General features: G+C 43.9%; 1 protein-coding gene across 2 annotated transcripts in view; it reads right to left on the reverse strand.

Moving 5' to 3' along the window:
- Positions 1–19,248, reverse strand: part of ITGAE (integrin subunit alpha E) — an 844,898-nt gene that overhangs the window by 257,251 nt on the left and 568,399 nt on the right. For both annotated transcript variants that reach the window (XM_078679953.1, XM_078679952.1), the window contains exon 21: positions 2,402–2,475. In XM_078679953.1, coding sequence (XP_078536079.1) covers positions 2,402–2,475 — 74 coding nt within the window. The remainder of the gene's footprint in view (positions 1–2,401; positions 2,476–19,248) is intronic.

Here is a 19,248-nt window from a genome sequence, read left to right on the forward strand (position 1 = left end):
ACTCTGCAAGGACAGTGTATTCACCTGATATCTGCTTAAATGCATTTTTGAACTTCCAATCCTGCGAAGTCTGTGAGTCAAGTAATGCAAAGAATTTGTAAAGTGCATGAACTAAATATACTAAATAGGTGTTGTGATGCCCTATGGAATTCAAGTGCAATGTGAAAAAGTGCAATGTGCTTTATATTGTCGTACATCCTACATAGTTTTTGCTAAGACGACAATATGATTTTCATTTAAAGTGTATAGATGCACTGAATTATATGATCAGGTAAATCTTGAAGCATATCCTTATCTTCCCATTAATGATGGGCTTTGAATATTGTCTAAATGGAATATGCTTATGGATGCAGATCTGATAGGGGCAGGATACATGGATGTAAACAAATGGATGTAAACAATATCACCAAATGAGATCAAGCAGCTTGGGGTGCAAGTTTTTGGATAATATATAATAGTGTTCTGGGACTTCATTCTTTATATTAATAGTTCTAGCCTCTATTGCTAAACTACATAAGATAATTCATATATATATTCACAATACATATATTCATAAAATACTTAATATAAATATATATAAATAAAAATATGTGTCTTGATCTCATGGTCACAGATATTAAAATATATCTATATGTTTCCTCTTTTAAAGACAGAAATTATTGTACATAATTGTCAGACATATCAATTTGATTATGTGGCACAGATCTATACCCGATGATATTGACCCTTCCAAGTTTGTAAAGTACAAATAGTGTGTCAATCCTGAGTCATAAAAGAAAAGTTACATCAACATTTCATCGAAATTCATACAATTGTAAAATCATATAAATACCCATAAAAGATGATAAAAACCTCCTAAAATTACAATCTGATTTTGTAAAAAAAAACCAATATAAACATTAAAGGATCTCAAATTCATAAATAGGTATGCAAATCTTCTGTGTTGTTAAGACCTCCTGGATGCTTAGAGTCAAATTCTAAAATCTATCTGGTTTCTATGCGTCTTAATTTGCCTTCCGGATCCACACCTCTCTTGTAGGGCGGTACCGACTCTATAGCATGGTACTTGAGATGTCTGCGGTCACTATCATGGAACTCTTTAAAATGTCTAGCAACCGGATAACTGCCGTTGTTGTTAGTGATGGCCCTCATATTTTGCAAAATTATTTTGTGCACTGCCAGCTTTGTGCTACCTATATATTTTAGGGTGCAACTGCATTCTTACACATATACTGAATATTCAGTCTTGCATGTAAGATGCTGGGTAATATTATGTGTTTTGTCATCAAATGCAGTGCGGTAAGTGCTGGTGTTACCACCCTGCTGACATGCTTTGCATGTTGTACATCTAAAAAATATTTTCCTTGTTCTCAACCTTGTTGTTCTTCCCTGATCTTCTCGGCTACTTCTTACCTATGCATTGTCCATACTGGTTGTTTTTCCAAAAGAAATGGAGGGATTATTAGGTAGTAATTTGCCTATAATGGAGTCATCACGTACAGTAGGTCAGTTTCGTGTGATGATAGTTTGAAGTTGTTTTTCTTCTTTGGAGAAACCTAATATGAGTTTGATTGGTTCCCCTGTATTTTGTCATCAGACTTTTTCTTGTATTGTAGCAGGTCTGACCTCGTCTTTTGTTTAGTTTAGTTTTTGTACCGCTAGATTTAGTTATAGCCACTTCAATTACCTTGGTTTTGTATCCTCTTGCTAAGAAGCGGTTACAGCATTCTGTTTGTATATTATCAGCATCATCCTCATTGCTGCATATATGTCTTATGTGCAGCATTTCACTGTATGGAATGCTGTTGATAAGGTGAGTGGGAAGTGCACTGGATGCATGTAACAGCATGTTGCCTGCCGTAGGTTTCCTGAATAATGTGGTCATGAGACAGTTATTCACTATTTTGATTTGCACATCTAAAAATGTAACTTCTGTTTTACTCATAGATATGTATGCGCAATTTCTTTTCTATTAATTTAGGGAATGCAATGATACATCTGAGCTTTCTAAAATGTAATTTTGGAATAGTCGTTTCCACCCTTCCAAAATCCTACTTTTTTCCTTGTTTTGCTTATGTCAGAATGGCAATAGTGAACCTAACCCTTTCAAAATCAATCAATCTCTCTAGTGTTGGTCAGGCTGGAGTGAGAATAGTAAATCTAACTCCTTCAAAGTTCAGCGCTTTCCCTACTGTTGGTTATGTTGGAGTGGCTATTGGAATTCTGACCTCTCCAGAATCCATCACTTTCTCTGCTGTTTTTTTCTCTATGTGAAACATTTTTCACAAGGAGAAGAAAATATATAGATGTTATGTAGGGTTTTCAAAGTATGCTGATCCCTTTGAACTCACAAAATAAAAACAAGTCATGCAAACCCCAATCAGAAGTTATAAGCACTTACTCTGCGAATTCTGTGGACAGCCTGAGGTCTGCAACACATACTGCCTTATTATTACAGTCCTTCATATAGGGCAGCTGGAAGGAGACAATAACACGAAGAGTGAACAACACTGTGTCAGCCTATTATTTTACTAATATTATTGATAAATGCCTAATTTGTCACATAAGTGGATAATCAACTCAGTTTCTGTATTAATGTATCGCTTTTAAAAGCAATCAGGTAATTGCAGTGTTCTCCATATTTCTTTCCATTTGTTAGCTGTTATTTTGACCTATCTTGTGGTTGCAACCTGATAACTATGCCCACCCACATGTGTTCTGTTTAAAGAATAGCTATTTTAATTCCAAGATTGCTGATTTGGTATACCAACTGCCTGTGTGCAGAATCCTGTGCAGCTAACACATAATGTGATTGCTGATTGCAGGACCGTTGCCCTGTTGTCCGAAAGATAATGCAGCTTTAAAATGTAACGTTTGCTTGGAAACTGCTATTAAAACTAAGGGCCACATTACGATGTTGGGCGGAAAATATTCCGCCCGACACCGTCTCGGATTCGGTACCTGACCAACTTGCAGTCGTGGGTTCCTCCGGACCAATTGCGATGCTTCCTAACACTGTTCAAAAGGACTCCAATTGGCTTCTATAGGAGCCTATGTTCCGACCGGCTACACATGCTCCTATGTGGAAAATCAGTGTCTGCGGAAAACCTTGTACCCATTGGCGAGTACCCTATGGTGCCTGCCAAACTGTGCATGGTTTTACAGGAGGGTCCCTTGGGTACCCCCTCAACCCCAAACCGGAGAACTCAGGATGCATATATGACTTTAGAATGTAAACATTTACAACATATGCTTTTACAGTGTGGTTTTTACATCGCAGCTACATTACAACGCATACTTTTACAACACATGCCATTATAACGCATTTTTAGAAGCTACATTTACAACACATACCATTACAATGCATAAAAATGACTATTCACACACCAGTGAGTGCAACAGTAGGGAAAGTGTTGGATAGCGTAGGGGTAAAAATGACTATTCCCATGTACCCCAAAACTCATTCCCAACCTAAAATTAAAAAAATCTCCATAACTTACCTTATAATGCATTGTAATGGCATGCGTTGTAATAGTATGCGTTGTAATGGCATCCGTTGTAGTGAAATGCGTTGTAGTGGCTGCATTGTAATGGAATGCTATGTAAAGGCAGTTGAGTTGTAACAGCTGGGTTGTAAAGGTAGTGCATTGTAATGACTGCTTTGTAATGGATGTTTCCCCTCAGGATGAAGAGGTGCTTGGGAGGGGCCCCCAAAGTCTGTTTCTGGCAGCCTTTTTGAGTCGGACAGACTAAGCAGGAAAGGCTGTCAGAATCCAACAACGTAACCGGTCGGTCGGAAACGCTGTCGGTAGAACTGTACTGAACGCCTCAGACCGACTTGGATTCTCCGATTGCTGGTCGGGACCGATTTGGAATGACTGAATGGTTCCCCTTTCAACCGCGAGCATCTTAATCGGTATATGCAGGTTAGATTTCGAACCGGGGGGGGGGAGTTATGACTCAGTGTAGGGGAATCCGACTGACGGTCGGAGGCTTTCCGACCGACATCGTAATGAGGCCCTAAATGTACAGTGAATTTGCAGTTAAAAGGTAACCTGGGTCGAATTGGCTAGTGGTACAGTTATGGTTGTTTCATCAACACTCACCCATAATTCACTCCTTGGTAGGAGCTTCCTTTACACCTACTAATCAAAGGATTGTCTGCATAAAACCCTTGATGTAGAGTGTGAAGTCTTCTGGGGCCTGCCAAGTGAGACATCCTGGCCTGAATGAAGTCTATAGCAGGTTTGCTCAATCAGAACAGATGCCAGATAGACTCAATAGAATCATGTTGTTCAGCTAGAGGGCTGCAGAACTGGAAAGGCTAGAGGTAAAGCCGGAAGGTAGAGGCTTGATCAGCTGACAAGGGCTGCACCATTGTTGAATTTTGGTGCATAGAGAACTCAGAATATCTGAGATAGTTTTCATGCTACAAAACACGTACGCAGGATATGACGAGCATAATTCTGTTGAGAAATTGAGAGGGGATACCTGTGCTCTTGTTGTGGATATTGTGGATGACTGGTTTACCCTTTAAAAGATCATGCTTAACCTAAAACAAGGTGAGAATCTGGCAGTAACTGAAGAAGAAAGAAGACTTCTCTGAGACCTATGCCGAAAAAGTTCTACCTGCCTGCCACAATTATTTCCAGCTCTCAATCAATCTCTGCTTCCAGCATTTTGCTCCAAGACTGGTGAAGCTAGGGTCTTGCTGACCCACATGGCAAAGGTGTTTAAGGCACTGCGAGGAAGACTACAAAAAGTTATATTTTTTATTTGTATTTATTTTGATTTTGACAGATCAAACAAATGGCAGGAACTAATCTAACTTCAGGGTATCATAAGTAAAAGATCACAGCACTTACACAAACAATATAATAGCAAAGTCAACAATAAAAATGCTTGTAACACAAAATGTAAACAGTAAAATCACTAGTCATCAACAGAACTGAAATTCCAGATGCCCAATTGTTCAGTGTACTTTTTGTAGATATGAAACCTGCATTTCAGGCAAACCTCTTGCAACTTAAACAAATGAACAGAAGTCTCAGAAGCAGGCCTTGAAGAATTAATACTTTTTATTCCAGTAGTACCTCTTCCAGAACATGTTGAAAAACTTTGAACTTTGTGTAAAACCTCCACGGTATAACTGAAACAATCTGCAGGGTCTCCTTGAAGTAAAAGCAACACAAAGGGGTGAAACTTTACTGTTTTCGACCTTCATGGCACAAGGTTTGAGTCTACAGAGGGACTGCTTGATTATCACATCTGATTTAGGCAGATGGAGCCTGCACATAGAGCCGGCATTCACAGGGCTGGCCTTTTCTAAAATAGTGCCCTGCGAGTGGGCTGAGAGGTAAATTAGGCACCCTTGCTGATGGTAGTGAATTAAAGAGACAGCAGGGGGTCCCTTCCATAACATACTACAGAATTCAAACATATCTAGGTACTCAAAAGTATGGCATCCAAAAATGAACTTGGATTACAATTAAGGAGAAAATAATGTTTTCAGAACATGAGACTGGTGCTAAAATTCAAAACCTATTGCCAGATGGATAGGGCCACCAGCGGAATGATAGCTGTCGAAAGCGGTACTGAATGCATTTCCCGAAGAGAATTGTTCCAGATCCAACTTTTCTACAAAGTTAACGTACAAATAGCAGGATCATGGCTGCGGGATTTAACACCCAAATTAGGTATCCAGAAAAAAAAACAAATTTCAGGGCTTGTACTTCACCTCGTGGTCAAAATTCTTGAGCGAACACTCACAGAAGGAACCTAGGATACGTATTGGAACCACCTGCTGTCACTAGCAATTGGGGGACCATGGGGAACACAGCAATGGCTTAAATGGTTGTGCCATGCTCGTATCTTCCTAATCTGGAGTCTTTTCAGTTTTACACTGCCCAGCGATGGCTCCTGGCCAGTGTGACTGGTATTGGGGGGTTTTGGCCTAGCAGGGAGAGGACATCAGAGGCACGCAGCCACACAGAGTAACAGTCTGGGCTGGAAGTCTCAAGACGACCTCCGTCCATTTATTTAAGCTCTCTGGCCACGCCGGGCTAGAGAGTGATACAATGTGTGTAAGCCCTTGTGGGCTGCAGGTCCAGGGCTAACCTCTCAATGGAATCTAGACCGCTAATTCCCATCCCAAGTCAGTGTTCAAACTTAATTGCACAAATCAACACATAATGTCTGTGAGTCTTTGGCTCGGTCTTGGATTGGGTCTCAGGTTGTACCTTAGTTGGTGGCTTCGTTAACTTTCCAGCAGACTGCCTGATGACGAGGTGGTGCTGTCATTGGCAGTGGTTGTCCCGGTGTCTGTGACCATGGAGGAGGACGGGTCTGCCATGACTTGGTTTTAGTCTGGGCGTGGGGGACTGCTTCCCGCTGTTACTCCCCCTCTCTCCTCAGGTTTAGAAGACACCCTCTTGGTGTCCGACCTGTGTATCCTCTTGAACCAGGATATGCTTTCGGTGATCGTTTCATCACCTCTTTGAGTGGGGATGGCGGTACCATTGGTCTTCAGCACAGTCCATGGTCAAGGTTTGTGTGCAGAACTTCCCTTTGCTGCGATGGTTCCGAAATAGTTCAGTGCATCCTGGTGCAATGACCTAGGTCTTCACTCTTCTCCTCCCCCTGGCCCGTTCATTGTTTGCGGTTCGTCGTGCTTGGGTGTCGGTGATATTGTAAGGTACGGGGACCCAGCTGTCAGCTGAAGAGTTGGTGTCCCGACAGGATCCAGCCAACATCAAGGACCAGGGCAATCTCTGGGTTGTGCATTGCAGGGTGCTGCGAGAGTCCTGCAAGAACCTGTGCAGCACGGCCTCTTGGTCGGACTGCTCGGACACTACGACTCGGGTTATTTTGTTCAGTGTCTGCATGGAGCGTTCAGCTTTACCATTGGCTTGCGGCCATTGGGGAGTGATGCGGTGGTGATGAACCCCAAGCTCCAACAGGTTCTTGAACTCGGCCCCTTGGAACAGGGGCCCGTTATCGGTCTTGATTTAGTGGTGCAACCCAAAAAGCGCAAAGGACTTCTCTAGGACTGGTTATAGGTGAACGAAAGAGGTGGATGCGATTACCTCGGCTATGGGGGATTTTGTGTAGCTGTCGATCAGCACGAATGTAACTCTGCCATCCAGAAAGCTCCCAAAGTCTAGACTTACTCGCAACCGTGGGCCGGATCGCCAGGTCATATGTTATTACCGGTGCGGGATGCTCTTGGCTGCTTGTGAGTTGGCAGGGCCTGCAGTTTCTCACGAGGGCATCTACAGAGGTTTCAAGCCCAGGGAACCACACTTTTTCTCTCATCTGCAATTTCATCCTCATGGTGCCTTGATTCCCTTCATGGGCTAGAGCGCCAGCTCGTTCTTGGAGACTCTCTGGGATGATGACCCTGGATCATCTCAATATCACCCCATCAGCAGCCACGCTTAGCTCAACCCGCACTTTCCAAAACTTTCGTAGCCAGTCTTTGTGCATTTCATTCCAGCCATTCGCACCGTTGAGGCAGTCTTCACAGGAGCATCTGTGAATGGAGTTCAGCACTTTCATGAGCACGGCATCTGTGCTGGTTTCTGTTCTGATTTTGTATTTGGTAAGTGCCTGCAGACATGCCCATTGAGACACCATTTTAACGTATTCTTCCGTCTTTAGTTCTTGGTCTCCCCGTCTCCAAATGTCTCCAATGGGTGCAGTGACAGAAAGTCTGCCAGGTTCTCTGCTCCTGGTCGATAGACTAGTTCCATTTGGTAATGCTGCAACTGTATCGCCCAGCATTCAATCCTTGGAGGGGGTGTGGTAAGGTACCTCTAAACAGCGTGACCTGTGGTTGGTGGTCAGTCACCAACCTGAAAGGGTGTCCACTGACGTACAAGTGGAAGTGATTGCAGGCCCACTTGATCGCCAACGCTTCCCTTTCAATATGGGAGTAGCAGGCCTCCACTGGGGTGAGGGCCTTACTTGTAAAGGTTAGCTGGGCCCACTTCTCTAGTTCTGTCTCTTGGGTCAGGGGCACTCCTAGACCAATGGGGCTGGTGTCCACTAGGACCTCGGTCCAGCGTTTGGTGTCGAAGTATGCCACGGTGGTCTTCTCCAGAAGCACCGCTTTATTCTTTTGGAATGCTTCGTCTTCTTTTTTGCCCCACTCCCAGGTGGTGTCCTTTTTTGTTAGGGCAAGCAGCGGTACAGCGAGCGTGGCCAGGTTTGGTATGAACCGCCCGCAGTAGATAGCCATACCTAGGAAGCTTCTGGTCTCTGATGCTGTTGTCAAGCAGGCGGTACAAAAGGGGGTGGTGATGGGGGGAGCATCTGAACCAATCAAACACTCACACCCAGTCAACAGATCTGGGTTTAATCTATCACCGTTCTTTAGCCCATTCTGTCACCCCAGTTCAGACATGGCCATATGCAAATCAGTCTGACCCTGTGCCTCATGGGAACAGTACAGCCCGACCTGCCAAGCCAAGCCATGCCTTCCCTGGACCTGAATCAAGCTTCCTAGGACTGGTTTCTGGCATTTCAGCCGTCTTCAGCCAGACTTGCTTGAATCCAGTGGCAAAGTGAGCAAGGGACTCAACGTCTGAGCATACCCTGCCAACTTATGGTGAACAAAACGGTACAAAAGGGGGTGGTGATGGACAGAGCATCTGAACCAATCAAACACTCACACCCGGTCAACAGATCTGGGTTTAATCCATCACCGTTCTTTAGCCCACTCTGTCACCCCAGTTCAGACATGGCCATATGCAAATCAGTCTGACCCTGTGCCTCATGGGAACAGTCCAGCCCGAACTGCCAAGCCATGCCCTCCCTGGACCGGAATCAAGCTTCCTAGGACCGGTTTCTGGTAGTTCAGCCGTCTTCAGCCAGGCTTGCTTGAAGATAGTGGCAAAGTGAGCAAGGGATTCAACGTCTGAGCATACCCTGCCAACTTATGGCGAACAAAGCGGTACAATAGGGGGTGGTGATGGACGGAGCATCTGAACCAATCAAACACTCACACCCAGTCAACAGATCTGGGTTTAATTCATCACCGTTGTCGGTGCAGGGGCTTGCTGGATGGCCTGTGACTTCCGCTGGTCTACCCTGAACCTGTCTTGGCTCAATGTGGTGGCGATGGTGCTCTTCTACGGTTTCTGAGTGTATTAGAATGTCGTCGCTGACATTCAATACTCCTTCAAGTCCTGACAGTATTTCTGGGACAGTGTTTTAGAATATCTCTGCCGATGACGAGATCCCAAAGGTCAGCTGCTTGTAGCAACGCAGGCATATGTGGGTCGAGAAGGTTGTGATATACCGCCTCACATCAGCTAACCTCAACTGGTGGTACCCTGCATTGAGGTCCAGTTTGGAGAACCAGCAGGACTTGTTCAGTTCAGCCAGGATGTCATTGACCGTTGGAGTCAGGTGTCTTTCCCGATTGATCGCCTGGTTGGACAGGCACATGTCGATGCATAGCCGGATCTTGCCTGGCAGCTTTCGCTTCTCCGCTAACACCATGGATGAGACCTATGACATTGGGCCGGTAACCTTCTCTATGACTCCTTGCTCTTCGAGGTCATGGTGTTCTTGTTCAACAAGTGGCTGGAGGTGCAAGGGTATGCGCCGGTGCCGCAAGGCCACTGTTTTCACTGCCTTCCCTATGTGGAGTTTTATCTGGCCCTTTTTATGCTTTCCAGTCCTTGGAATAGCTGTGGGAATAAGTCTAGAATGTCTCCTGTCAGTAGGGTCTTGAATGCTTGGCAAACTTGACTAGGCGAGATCTTCGGCTGTGTGACTTCCTACTAAGATGGCGGCCTCCCTGTCGACCACATGGAAATTTGTGGTGATTTCATGATTTTCTGATTTGACTTGTACTGTCATTTTACCCTGGAGGGGTAGTGGTGTTTTACTGCCGTAAGTGAGGATCCTAACATGCAATGGGACCAGCGCAGGCCCTGGGTTTTGGCGTTTGTACTGTTGGCACCCCATTACATTAACTGATGTTCCTGTGTCAATCAAACAGATAAATCGCACACTCAAGGAACTGATACAATGTAGCATGTTTTTTCCCGTTTGATTCTAGATAACAATCGATCGAGAATTTTCACAAACAAAGTGAGCTGATTAGTTTATTTATTCAGAACAACTTCTGATGGCGCTCTCCAATTGATTCACTACAGAGATAATTCGACACAAATAGAAGCAGTAAAACAAGTAAGCAACTATTTTTAGCCCTGATTCAGTTTTGGTAAATAAAGAAGGCCCACTTAAGGACCCTGAACTAAAGCAATCCTATATTTTCATTTCACGTCCGATGCTCAATTGTTATACTTGGCAGATGAAAAGGAAGCTCCCTAAAATTTCAGGTACCATATTAGTCAGGGTGCCAGAATGTGTACCAATAGAGGTAAAGGGCAAAAGATAGTAAACAAAATTTCCTTGGTTTTATTACCGTTCACAGATTACACCGTGTATCAATCAGCCCTGATGAAAATCCCAAAAATTGTTATGGGATTGGAAACGCGCCGGCATTTCCGTTAGATCCAGAAAGGTGTACAAATTAATCCCAATTTCTGATGAGGGTGCAGTCAACATCTAAATCCCCACAGAATTCTAGATATTTACCTTTGGATGCTTTCTCTGTTTAAATCTTTATACAAGGAGGAGCCTAGCGTGCGCCTAAGATGGCCGCGTAGGTGAGCAGCTCCGCCGGGACGGAACTCTCACCCCAATATCCTGCAACTATCCTGGCACACTGTCTCGCTTAACGGACAGCGGAACCCCGTGGCAACATCCTGCTGCAACTCTCGTCCCGCTGCGAGACCGGGGACCGGAGCATCGCGCCAAATAGTTCCTGGCCTCCAAGACACCCTAAACCAGGGGCTCGAGTTGTTGGCACTGCAGGCCGCGAGTTCAACAACACCCGCGGCCGTGACCGGAAGTGACTCGATGCTCGGAGCTTCGCCTGGCTTATTTTCTGGAAGGAAGGAGGCGGACCTACTTGCACGACCGGCGGCCCCTTCCGGGCTGCACCCGCCCAGGCGGAGATTGTTTGCGGACGGCAGGGGATCTTGTGGGCTGATTGGACGTGGTCTGACTGCGGCGGCTGGGGCTCCGAGGCTCTGAAACGGGCCGTGTTAGTGGTGGCCGGGGCTCCGGTCCCACTCGCTGGGCGGCTGTGCCCTTAGACGCCCCCCCTGGGGCAGCTCCGGTCCCGTTGTGCTGTTGGGGGCGGGGGCACTGTGTGAGGATATCGGGGGCCTTCGGGACGCCCTGAGCCAGGGGCTCGAGTGGGAGGCACAGCCGGCCGCGGATCCAGCTACTCCCGTGGCCGCGATCGGAGGTGGCCGGTTCCCTCGAAGCTTTGTCACCACCTGCACCGGAGTGAAGAGGTGCATTGTCCGGGCTGACCCGGAGGCCCCTGGGCTGCGTTGACCGCGTGGACACCGAGAGCGGACACTGGGGTGCCCTGCAGGATGGATCACGGCTAGAAGGGTTTCTAGAAATTTCAGAAAAAGGCGCTCTGCCTGAAGTGTACGCTGGACAGTGTGTGGCAATGAGTTTTTGAGTGTGGCGCGTGAAGAGCGAACGGATTAACCCAAAACCATTCTAAGACAATCAAAGATTACCCAAACTGTAACACAGCAAAGCTCTCGCAGCCACAAAAACAGTGTAAATTTAAGACAAAATGACAATTGGTATTGGTACAAATGAAAGACAGCAGCAGATCTGTTTGTTCAAATTCTTTTTCAATGATGTTTTAATTGGATCCAAGCTCAGCCGACACGTGTTTCATCGTGTTAAAGTGGAGTCAACACGACTCTTCAGGGCTGATGAAAGTAAATAAAACAATTGTATAGTAACTTTCAGTAGGTTGCAATTGTTACATGGATTTATAACATGTATGTGCATGAAGGTGATAGTGACGGAATATTAAGTGCCTTCGTGGTCGTTTTTCGTGATGTTTAGACCATGCACAAACACAAGCTCATCCTGGTAACGGTGGTGAATTGTGAATAGTGTCAAATTTGTACTTAACCAGATGGCGTTTCTATATAATAGTGAATATCGTACATAAACTCCTATAAGGTTGCATCAAATAGTTGTCTCATGCTCACTAGAAATCAGCGTTTGTGGGGTGTCAGGGTGTATGAGTGTATCAACGAAATAAGCAATAGGCATGCCAGTGGAATCTCATGCTGTGAGTTGGTGATATGTATCCAAAGAAAGTAGCAGATAATGCATACCTAGTGGATAGCTTCAGGCATCCACGGTTAGATGCGTGAAACACTCTGCGCGGAGAAATGGCTTGTCTATGTTAAGAATAAAAAATGTACACATGAATATGTATACATGTTACACGGGAGAATGATAAGCGCGGGCAAATTCGTGCTTCTAGCAGGGTGCACACTGTGAAGAATGTAAAGGCTCACCCTGATAAGATATTGGCGAGTCTGCCAATATAACTACTCGATCAAACCCTGGTTCCGGGTTCAGGAGTATCTCTAGCACCGGTAATTTATGATATGAGCACACAAAATGTTGCACGTCTGCATTCGACGATGACTGCATGAAAATGAAAAAAGAAGGAAACACGCTGTTTTTCAAAAGGACACAAACCTCTAAACCAAAGTATACAGAATTTAAGTAAAAGGATCGCACGGTGCATACCTATACACGAGTGCGTGAATAGCTGAACCGGGAGGGGACCCGACTGCAGGAGTTGCGCGTTCTGCTTGAGGGTATATAAATCTTCACGGGTAGCGTTAGGTTCAATCTTTAAAAAAATCACATAAGAGGACTTTAATTTAGGATCGTCATTCTGTACAGAGATCATGAGGATCAAAAAGAAATACGTCGATATCCAGAGTGTTGCCTCTTACCTGACAGTCGAAGTCCCTCCTCCGTTGATTCCCGGTCGCCGTGTTCCAAGGACGGACACGTGACCGGAAGTCGGAGGGCCTTAAATAGTCTTCGCAAATCATTGCCTGGTATGCAATGATCATATCTCATGTCCTACTGAGACCGCCATCTTAGGTGTGTGCAAAACGGTAGTTAAAAGCCTCAAATCCAGTGCAAAAGGGCGCACAGGTTAATGTAAGGTTCGAAGAAAGGGGTTTGTAGGCGTGAGGGCATACTAGGTTTATCCCTCCAGGCAAAAAAAGAGCCAAAAATTAATGAAAAATATATAAAACCAGAAATATATATATTGTATAAATAAAAAGTATGGGAGAAGCGTAAACCATAAAAAAGTAATAGTGGTTTACCTTGACTTACGCAACAAAGCTTGCGTGAAGCTCCTAAGATGATCCCGTATGTCAACGGTCCATTTCAGAAAAGAAATCGAACTCAGTGTTTAAGTCCGTTCCAGGATCTCAAACACGAGAGCTAGCTCTTTGTATTATTTAGCGCTTGACGAAAATGATTCCTTATGTGAAATAATAAAACGACTGTAAAGCGATAGGAGAAAAGGGAGAAACAACATTTATAACCCAAAGGTGGTAGTGAAAAAAAGGGGTGACCTATGTCTTGAGCACCCTTAAATGACAGAACATAAATCATGCTGTGACTCGTGACATTCAAATTCATTGTAAAAAACACGTCATTATGTCTCTCAAAAGGTTACGTGTAATTCTAAAAGTTGATGAGGCCACAGTTAGGTATTTCTTCATAGATGCCAAAGTTTTACAGATATCCATAACATAATTGTGAAACACAAGCAAAAGAAAAAACAGCAGTTCAAACCAAAGTGAGTTCATGTAGACATATTTACAATGAGAACGTTCATGCAGTACCCATTGAGTCAGACAATTCCCATCTCTTAACTTATTGTAAAGTTTTCATATAATAAAGGTTAAAGATCAACAGCAACATTCTGTAAATCAGAGGGACGGTTAGTTCCCTAGGAAGAATTGAAGCTCCTGGTCATAGTTGAGCCCGTGTTCCACGCATTGCAAACGCATGATCCACGTGGCCTCCCTACGCCTCAGAGTCAGTTCTCTGTTTCCTCCCCTAATATTTGGGGGGATGACGTCAATCCCGAAGAAACGTACCTTTACTTCATCCTCCAAAGGTTGACAAGCTGCCACATGCAGCGCAACCGGATATTTGGGATCCCTTTTTTGGATAGCCCGTATGTGTTCCGCTAACCTCTCCTTAAGCGGTCTGATAGTGCTGCCTACGTACATCAAGCCACACTGGCACTCAATAATATACACCACGTATCTGGTTATGCATGTGATGTTGTGTCTGATTGAATATGTACAACCATCATGGCCTCTGAATGTCTTGGTGCCATGTTTACACCACACACATAACGAGCAAAAACCACATTTGTAAAAACCCAGACTGCGTGTAGTAAGCCAGTTTGTGGCCACGGTATTGTGTGGAACAGTAGGGCTAAGCTTATTCTTCAGTGTACATCCTTTCTTATACGTAATGGCTGGTCTGTCTGGTAGCCATTCTTTTAATGTCGTGTCCTCCAATAACATTTTCCAATGTCTATTGAAACTCCTGGAGATTGTTTGATGTAAAGCATTAAACTCAGTAATGAGTCTAATTTTCTGGGGAGAGGAATCTTTATTGGTACGTTTCTTTAAACAATCTGGTCTCGAGGCACGGCGAACCCTTGCCTCTGCAGAGTCTAGAGTCCGGAGGGGATAGCCTCTATTCAAAAATCTGTTTTTCATGTTATTAAGACAAACGTCAAATTCTTTAGGCTCGCTACAATTCCGTTTAGCTCTTAAGTACTCACCATAAGGTATGGCCTGTATCTGGTGTGTAGGATGGGAGCTGCAGGCATGGAGAATTGAGTTACAGGAAGTGGGTTTCCTATAGAGTCTGCTGTGGAGTTTACTGTCTTTAATGTAAAATTCCAAGTCTAAGAATTCCATCTTTTCTTTGCTGAATTGCATAGTGAACTGTATGCCCCAACTGTTTCCATTGAGATAATTGAAGAAAGAATTCAAAGAATCTATTGTGCCAGACCACAGAAGAAAGCAATCATCAATGTAGCGTCCCCAAAATAAAATGGAGTCAATATGTTCAGCACCTTTAGAGCCCCAAATGAGATCAGATTCTAGGGCCCCCATGAATAGATTCGCAAAGGAGGGAGAAAATTTCGAACCCATAGCTACCCCCTTTATCTGTCTAAACCATTTGCGGTCAAAAATAAAGTCGTTGTTGTTAAGAATGATTTCCATCATTCGAAGTAACATCTTCGTGTGAGCCCACAGCGAAGCTGGACGGTTTGAGAGAATTCTCTCAATTGCCTGCATCCCTAGTTCCGGATTGATGCTGGTGTACAGAGACACCACATCCATTGTAACTACAATAGTTCCAGGTTGCCAGTCAATATCCGACATCATTTCTAAAATATGTTTCGAGTCCTGGATATAGGATGGTAAGTTCTTCACTAACGGACCTATGAAAAGGTCCACGTATTCCGCTAGTCTTTCAGTGGGACCCCCAATGCCTGAGACGATAGGTCTACCAGGCGGGAATGCTAAGTTTTTATGTACTTTCGGAAGGGTGTATAGCCAAGGATAGGTTGGTTTAAACACTTTCAGATACAAGTATTCGTCATCGTCCAAGAGGCCAGATTGTTTCCATTCAAGCAAAAGTTGATTAATTAGAATAGTCAGAGGGCCCATAGGGTTCTGGGAAAGTGGTTCATAGCAAGAGGTGTCACTCAGTTGCGTGTAAATCTCATTATTGTAATCAGACAGATTCATCACAACAACATTGCCCCCTTTATCCGCCTCCCTAATGATAATGTCCGAATTATCACTAAGGATAGAGAGTGCAAGACGTTCGCCTTTTGTTAAGTTGTCCTTGTATTTAAATTTATCATTTAAGCTCTTTATGTTTAGTTTGTCAATGTCTTCCAAAACACGTTTATGGAAATTGTCTATGCTATTACCCCCAGAAAGAGTAGGGGTCCACCTGGATTTACTTTTAAGACCACTGGTCTGACTGTAGTCTGTTTCGATATCTAGTTCTTCTAAAAGCCTCTCCATGTCATATGGGCTCTCTTCCCTGTCTGTTAATGAAAGAAGCAGATGGGTTGCTTGAATATCTTTAATAGTCAACGTTTCTGTGTCACATACAGCAGGAGAAGGCCTAGATTCACCAGTAGCTTTAGATTTACAAGAAAAATACTTTTTCAATTTCAATTTGCGTACGAACTTGAAAATGTCAATTTTGCTCTGACAGACATCCCCAGTGCTATGTGGATTAAAGTTTAAACCCTTACCAAGTAGAGAAATCATGTCAGGTGTCAAAGGAAAGGATGAAAGGTTTATTACTTGGACAGTGTCATCAGGGTCAACTAGTTCTTCTGTGTGCCTGATCTGAGTTTTTTTCGATAATCTTCGTTTGAGGCTACGCCTACCCCTGTGGGTTTTGGGTCTGTGGCGCCCCTGGTGAGTGTTGACCTGTTGCCCTTCCTGATACGTTCCATCTCTAAAAAAAAGGGCATATTAACGAGATCGGCGTTCTCTGATCTCTCATTCTCTGATTCTACCAATCCTACAGAATTAAGTGAGGATGTGCTCGAAGTTACTGAGCTGGCTGCAGTGGATCTGCCCATTTGGGAGCCCTGTCTGGGTTTGGGAATCAGTGAATCATATTTCTGATCATAAGTATACACCCTCCCATTCTTGTAGTCAGACTCGTCCCTTTTAATCTGTCGAGCCTTCCTGGTTTTGATGTCTGCCTGATGTCTTAGAAGAATTTCATCCGAGGTGGTGTAATTTTTTACAGTGGATTCTGGTTTGTTAAGATCTTGAATTTCTTGTTCCAAGGTGGATATCTCTAATAATAGTTTGGCAGACTTTCGTTCTGCACTCTCTATTAGTATGTCCATAAGGTTCATGGAATTAAGGTTGAGAGACTCTTCCCACTTGACCATGAGGTCAATGTCTAGATTATCATAGATGGGAAAAGTCTGAGAACGTAAGCCTCTGGGAATTTGTTTAATACGTCTGTAGTATTTCAAGGTGGTTCCATCCCACCACCGTGAGTTCTCCTGTTTTTTTAGCCTCTCGTGTTTTAGAAACTTATCCCTGAGACCTTCCACAGGCGCAGGACCTGTAGTGGCAGATGCCTGGTGTGTGGGCATCCCTTTGGCAAGGTTATCGAAAAGGTCCGCTGCTACCTTGTCCCTATTCATAATGGGGAAGGAGAGAGTTGAGATGATATATAAAAAGAGCGTGGAGGCAACCAATCTGAAAACAATATAGATCACGGCTAGAAGGGTTTCTAGAAATTTCAGAAAAAGGCGCTCTGCCTGAAGTGTACGCTGGACAGTGTGTGGCAATGAGTTTTTGAGTGTGGCGCGTGAAGAGCGAACGGATTAACCCAAAACCATTCTAAGACAATCAAAGATTACCCAAACTGTAACACAGCAAAGCTCTCGCAGCCACAAAAACAGTGTAAATTTAAGACAAAATGACAATTGGTATTGGTACAATTGAAAGACAGCAGCAGATCTGTTTGTTCAAATTCTTTTTCAATGATGTTTTAATTGGATCCAAGCTCAGCCGACACGTGTTTCATCGTGTTAAAGTGGAGTCAACACGACTCTTCAGGGCTGATGAAAGTAAATAAAACAATTGTATAGTAACTTTCAGTAGGTTGCAATTGTTACATGGATTTATAACATGTATGTGCATGAAGGTGATAGTGACGGAATATTAAGTGCCTTCGTGGTCGTTTTTCGTGATGTTTAGACCATGCACAAACACAAGCTCATCCTGGTAACGGTGGTGAATTGTGAATAGTGTCAAATTTGTACTTAACCAGATGGCGTTTCTATATAATAGTGAATATCGTACATAAACTCCTATAAGGTTGCATCAAATAGTTGTCTCATGCTCACTAGAAATCAGCGTTTGTGGGGTGTCAGGGTGTATGAGTGTATCAACGAAATAAGCAATAGGCATGCCAGTGGAATCTCATGCTGTGAGTTGGTGATATGTATCCAAAGAAAGTAGCAGATAATGCATACCTAGTGGATAGCTTCAGGCATCCACGGTTAGATGCGTGAAACACTCTGCGCGGAGAAATGGCTTGTCTATGTTAAGAATAAAAAATGTACACATGAATATGTATACATGTTACACGGGAGAATGATAAGCGCGGGCAAATTCGTGCTTCTAGCAGGGTGCACACTGTGAAGAATGTAAAGGCTCACCCTGATAAGATATTGGCGAGTCTGCCAATATAACTACTCGATCAAACCCTGGTTCCGGGTTCAGGAGTATCTCTAGCACCGGTAATTTATGATATGAGCACACAAAATGTTGCACGTCTGCATTCGACGATGACTGCATGAAAATGAAAAAAGAAGGAAACACGCTGTTTTTCAAAAGGACACAAACCTCTAAACCAAAGTATACAGAATTTAAGTAAAAGGATCGCACGGTGCATACCTATACACGAGTGCGTGAATAGCTGAACCGGGAGGGGACCCGACTGCAGGAGTTGCGCGTTCTGCTTGAGGGTATATAAATCTTCACGGGTAGCGTTAGGTTCAATCTTTAAAAAAATCACATAAGAGGACTTTAATTTAGGATCGTCATTCTGTACAGAGATCATGAGGATCAAAAAGAAATACGTCGATATCCAGAGTGTTGCCTCTTACCTGACAGTCGAAGTCCCTCCTCCGTTGATTCCCGGTCGCCGTGTTCCAAGGACGGACACGTGACCGGAAGTCGGAGGGCCTTAAATAGTCTTCGCAAATCATTGCCTGGTATGCAATGATCATATCTCATGTCCTACTGAGACCGCCATCTTAGGTGTGTGCAAAACGGTAGTTAAAAGCCTCAAATCCAGTGCAAAAGGGCGCACAGGTTAATGTAAGGTTCGAAGAAAGGGGTTTGTAGGCGTGAGGGCATACTAGGTTTATCCCTCCAGGCAAAAAAAGAGCCAAAAATTAATGAAAAATATATAAAACCAGAAATATATATATTGTATAAATAAAAAGTATGGGAGAAGCGTAAACCATAAAAAAGTAATAGTGGTTTACCTTGACTTACGCAACAAAGCTTGCGTGAAGCTCCTAAGATGATCCCGTATGTCAACGGTCCATTTCAGAAAAGAAATCGAACTCAGTGTTTAAGTCCGTTCCAGGATCTCAAACACGAGAGCTAGCTCTTTGTATTATTTAGCGCTTGACGAAAATGATTCCTTATGTGAAATAATAAAACGACTGTAAAGCGATAGGAGAAAAGGGAGAAACAACATTTATAACCCAAAGGT

This window comes from Lissotriton helveticus, chromosome 3_1 (genome assembly GCF_964261635.1).
Source record: "Lissotriton helveticus chromosome 3_1, aLisHel1.1, whole genome shotgun sequence".
In the NCBI taxonomy this organism is placed as follows: Eukaryota; Metazoa; Chordata; class Amphibia; order Caudata; family Salamandridae; genus Lissotriton; species Lissotriton helveticus.